Source organism: Gavialis gangeticus, unplaced genomic scaffold, assembly GCF_001723915.1.
Source record: "Gavialis gangeticus isolate Ggan-Ray unplaced genomic scaffold, GavGan_comp1, whole genome shotgun sequence".
NCBI classification, from domain to species: domain Eukaryota; kingdom Metazoa; phylum Chordata; order Crocodylia; family Gavialidae; genus Gavialis; species Gavialis gangeticus.
The window spans coordinates 126701138-126705922 of NW_017729025.1; the positions used below are offsets into that span (position 1 = coordinate 126701138).

The window sequence follows — 4785 nt, forward strand, 5'->3', positions numbered from 1 at the left end:
AATGAAACCATGCTGGTTGCCCTTGAGCATCATCCCGGAAGCCGGCCCATCACAGATGTGCTCCTTGAGGATCTTCTCAAAGAATTTCCCTAGGATTGATGTATGACTGACAGGCCTATAGTTGCCCAGGTCCTCTCTCTCTTCCCTTTTTTGAAGATGGGGACCACATTAGCTATCTTCCAATCATCTGGCACATGGCCTGAGCACCACGAGCGCTCGTAAAGCCATGCCAAGAGCCCTGCAATAACCCCAGCTAGCTCCCTCAATACCCTGGGGTGGAGAGCATCTTTGAGATCTTGTTTGGAATAAACATATATTAGTGGGAAGCTACCTCAAGTATTTTGGGGGCTTTTTTAGAGTTAAAAAGAAAAAAGGAAAAAACAATCTGTAGAAATGATACAATGTCTGATGACGCACCTATAACCAAATAAGGAATTCTGCTTGTTTTGTTTGTTCTGCAACATCAAAAAATGTTTTAGATTTATTTCCTTTCTGTTCTGTGTTGTTTTTGTTTTGGTTTTTTTTTTTTTTGAGGGAAGGGCGAGAAAGCATTGAAAATGTCGTCTCAGGATCCTGACAAGCCACATACAAGTGAAGGAAAATCGAACGATTCAGCAGGTACACGAGGGGACAGTTTGGACAACCCAGATCAATCCATTAGAAAAAGGATACGACAAAGTACCCCAAGTCCAAACAGAGACAACATGCCAAAATGTAAGTAAATCTTTTATTAAAAGAAGTGGGATTTATATTTTCTTCCTTTTATAACAAAAAAAAATACATTTCCCTTGCTTCCTGTTTCCTATACAAGGCGCACTATATACTGTGCAGAAATATATATATTTTTCCCTTTTCTGGGGTCTTCTAGGTTGTGAGGCAACGCATAGGCAGCTTGAGTAAGGCTGTTGTCTGTTAAAGTAGGTTTCCTTGTGCTGTTCTTTCTACTCTGCATTGAATCAGGCCTCTGGTTTCAGAAGGTCTTCATTTGTTCCTGAAGCAGGTTGGTATTACAGTTATAAATAGGAAATATATTCCAGAAATTAAAGTTGTTATGGGAAAATTGAAAATTCTTTTGTTGCCATGTTATAGTTTTGCTATCTCTTCTCTAAATTTCTCCCCAAAGTAATTGCCATCCACCTCCTCCTGAAGAATAGTTGTTCCTTAGTTCACCGTTTATAATTATTGGGCCAAATCCTGGAATCTTTATTCAGCATTGTGCAAAACTGTCTTTGAGTAAGATTTTTTGCATGAAGAAGGACTTTAGGATTTGGCTGTTTGTCACGTTCTAAAGAATTATTTTTCTTCGCTGTGCATTTGAAATCTGTATTGCAGAGAGCAGGGATTTGAACTTAGGCTCTACTCGACATCCTGTCCAGTTACTGTGTGGTAAGGAAAACAGTTTTTAGTGTTTTTAGCAGTCCCTTCTATTGCTTATTGGGATCAACATTCAGAATTCTTGCGTGAAGGAAATGGTTGTGGAGTTTTGTTGGCTTTTGAGGGAGAATGTAAGTTCTGTTGTGGACAGGGTGAGGTCTACTGGAGTCTCCTATGAATATTTAAAATGGTATCTTTAGAATATTATAGGTTCAGTGCTTGACCACTCTGAGTCAGAAAGTTCCTCCTAATTGCCAACCTGAATTTTCCCTTGCTGCAGCTTGAGGCCATTGCTCCTAGTCCTGTCCCCTGTAACCACAGAGAAAAGCCCAGTCTCTTCCCTCTCTCTAATGGTTCATCACTTATTTGAAAACTATTATCAAATTCCCCCTTGGTCTTCTCTTCTCTGGGTTAAATAACCCTAGCTCGTTCAGTCTTTCCTTGTAAGTACTGCTTCCTAGGCACATAATCATTTTTGTTGCTCTACATTGGACTCTCCAATCTGTCCATATCCTTCTTGAAGAGTGAGGCTGAGAACTGGACACAGTACTTTAGGTGAGGCCTCACCAGTATTAAATAGAGCAGAAGATCCACGTCACTTGATTTACAAATGTCACTTCTGTTAATACAGCTCAGGTTGCCTCTTTTTTGCAACAAGAGCACCCTGTTGGTTCATATTCAGTTTCTGATCTATCATAACCCCCATGCCGTTCTTTGCAGTAGTGCAGTCTATCCAGTGATTCCCTAGTCTGTATTTGTGAATGTCATTATTCTGTCCCAAATGCAGGACTTCATATTTGTTCTTGCTGAATCTCATCTAATTGACTGTAGACCAGTTTTCCAATTAATCCAGGTCATTCTAGATCCTAGCCCTGCCCTCCAGTGTGTCTGCAACTCCACCCAGGTTGGCGTCATCTGCAGATTTGCTAAATGTGCCTTCAGTCCCATCATCCAAGCCATTCATGAAGGTGTTTAAATAGTACTAGACTGAGGACAACCCTGGGGAGCCAGTATCCCCACAAGCATGTTGACAACATCTGTTGTAAACTTGTTTGTTGAAAGGTTGTTGGCAATAGGGTCACAAGGTCTGCTCGTGCTGAAAGACAAACCAGAAAGGAAAGGGGGAGAAAAATGCAAGATACTTAGTTGAAAATATTACTTGCATGTCTTAAGTATTTGCAGGATCAAATCCCAACATAGTGTGTTATGTATATGGTACTTACATGATCCAGTTCATTTGAGCTTTCTGGACTGTTATACTATAGCGTTTGTTTTATAAATGGATGGATTTCTCTGCAAAAAATCAAACTTTCAAGATGCAAAGATATCTTTAACTCCTGCTGTTGAAGTTAATGTAAACTAATCATTTTCAATTGTGGTACTACAGGAAAGTGATATGCAGGTTGGCAGACTGTTGTGTTGTGTTAGAAGTTTGCTTTTAGCGTCTTATCTTCCCACTTTGGTATTTTTCCTTTTTAAGGTAGGATCTAGGTAAGGTGCAGCTGTTACCAGCAAGTCCCCAGCTAAATGGAAAAGTATAAAATGTCCTTTGGGATTCTTTTTTGTGTATAGATAAATGAAGCAGTTACCTCAGAAAATGTAGCCCTTCCCGTGGTTTTTGTGGATGGTCTCTTGAACCACTGATTACAACATTTTATAAGTAGTTCTGTTTTTAAAATAGTGTGCACTATTTGTTGAGTGTTGATGGTGTTCGTGGTGCTATACCAAACAGCGCAGGCACTTCATGTGGAACTTATGCTTATACTAATGGGACGAATGCTCTAAGTTGGAGGTTCCCAACCTCTGAGCCACAGCCAGGAGGATTGACTGCTGCACCTAAAGTCCAGAAATGATCAGCCTACTGTGGACTGGCAGCCAACCCTTTTTTAGACTCAGCATAACAAAGAGTTGGCTGCTAGTCTGCAGTATGCTGGTCACTTCCGGTCCATGGTCTAAAAACGTTGGGAACTGCTGCTCTAAGTCAGAGGACCTTGGAGTCTAAGGTCTGGGCAAGGTGCCTGGTAGGAAGTGCAGTTTTGTGTTGCATCATGTGTAGGAGCACTGACTATAGGTGTGTACAAGTAAGGTGCTAGACAATTTTCTGCAGTGAGTAGTAGTAAGTCTTGCGTCCCTTGCTTTGTCAAGAATGCCAGGTAAAAAATGGACCAGGACTGACAAGTGTGTCTGCAGAGGTATGGGTTTAAGTGCATTCTTCAGAATACAGAACTGATGCTTAGCTATGCTCTCCCTTCTTAACCTTGGCTACTACCATTGTTAGGCAGAAATAATTTGGCAGCCAAACGAGCACTCTCGTTAAAATGTAAGTGCACATTTGTCTCTTACACTCGCCACTTGAACCTTTCAACATTCCTCACAGGAATTGTGCAAGATTACACTCTAAGCAATATGACCCAAGCATATAGGGTGCTGGTGAAGTTGAAGAGATGCTTACAACAAAATGGAGCTTATAGTTCTTAACTAAATGAATAAACAGCACTTTTTGTGTGTGGCAGATTAGTGGTGAAAGCTTTTTTTTTGACACTGAAAAGGCACTTCGTTAAAAGTTGCTGCTGATATGAACCTAGCCAAATCAGCCTGCTGGCCTATCCGAAACGAATCTATTCATGTACTGTTTGAGTGGATGAAGAGGGTTTTATTCAGATTTGGAAGCACACTGTCTTTTTTGCTGTAGGATTTTTTGCCAAGAGGATAATCAGAGAGACAGGATTATCACAAGTTCAATGAGAGGAAGCAGTTAGGGCTTGCTTTTTCCTTTTTTCTTTCTCCTTTTTGCTTTCCTTCAGTACAGATGGACTCAGAGAAATCTTGCCAGGCCTGTTATCTTCTGATGGCATAATGATCTGGCCTCCTTTCTATCAAAGTACCACACCAGAAAAGTGCTTTTCTTTTTGTTTTTAACAGGAGCTTGCAGAAATAACTTATTGTGAGGCATGTCCCGTTCTTCTGTTGCAAGTATTGTCATCACTACTTCTGCAAGCACAACTTAAGGATTTTGCTCCTAAGGAACTTTCTGTCTCCATTGCAGTGTGTCAAAATTATGCTTCATTGATCTGTGTTAATTGTACCATCAGGCTTCATAGTTTCATAGTTTCTAGGGTTGGAAGGGACCTGAGTAGATCATCTAGTCTGACCCCCTGCCATGGCAGGAAAGAGTACTGGGGTCAAACGACCCCAGCAAGGTGTTCATCTAACCTCCTCTTAAAGACCCCCAAGGTAGGGGCCAGCACCACTTCTCTTGGAAGTTGGTTCCAGACCCTAGCTGCCCTGACCATGAAGTAGCGCCTCCTGATATCTAGCCTAAATCTACCCTCTACCAGCTTGTGACCGTTATATTCCTGGTCACTCCTGGCAGTGCTTGGGGGAACAGGGACTTCCCCAGTGCCTGCTGAT

The 4785-nt window shown here is 41.4% G+C and overlaps 1 protein-coding gene across 1 annotated transcript in view; it reads left to right on the forward strand.

Moving 5' to 3' along the window:
* The first annotated feature begins 503 nt into the window (after nt 1–503).
* TCP11L1 (t-complex 11 like 1) overlaps nt 504–4785 on the forward strand; it is a 44567-nt gene continuing 40285 nt past the window's right edge. The window contains exon 1 of the mRNA XM_019519530.1: nt 504–714. Coding sequence (XP_019375075.1) covers nt 558–714 — 157 coding nt within the window. The 5' untranslated portion in view covers nt 504–557. The remainder of the gene's footprint in view (nt 715–4785) is intronic.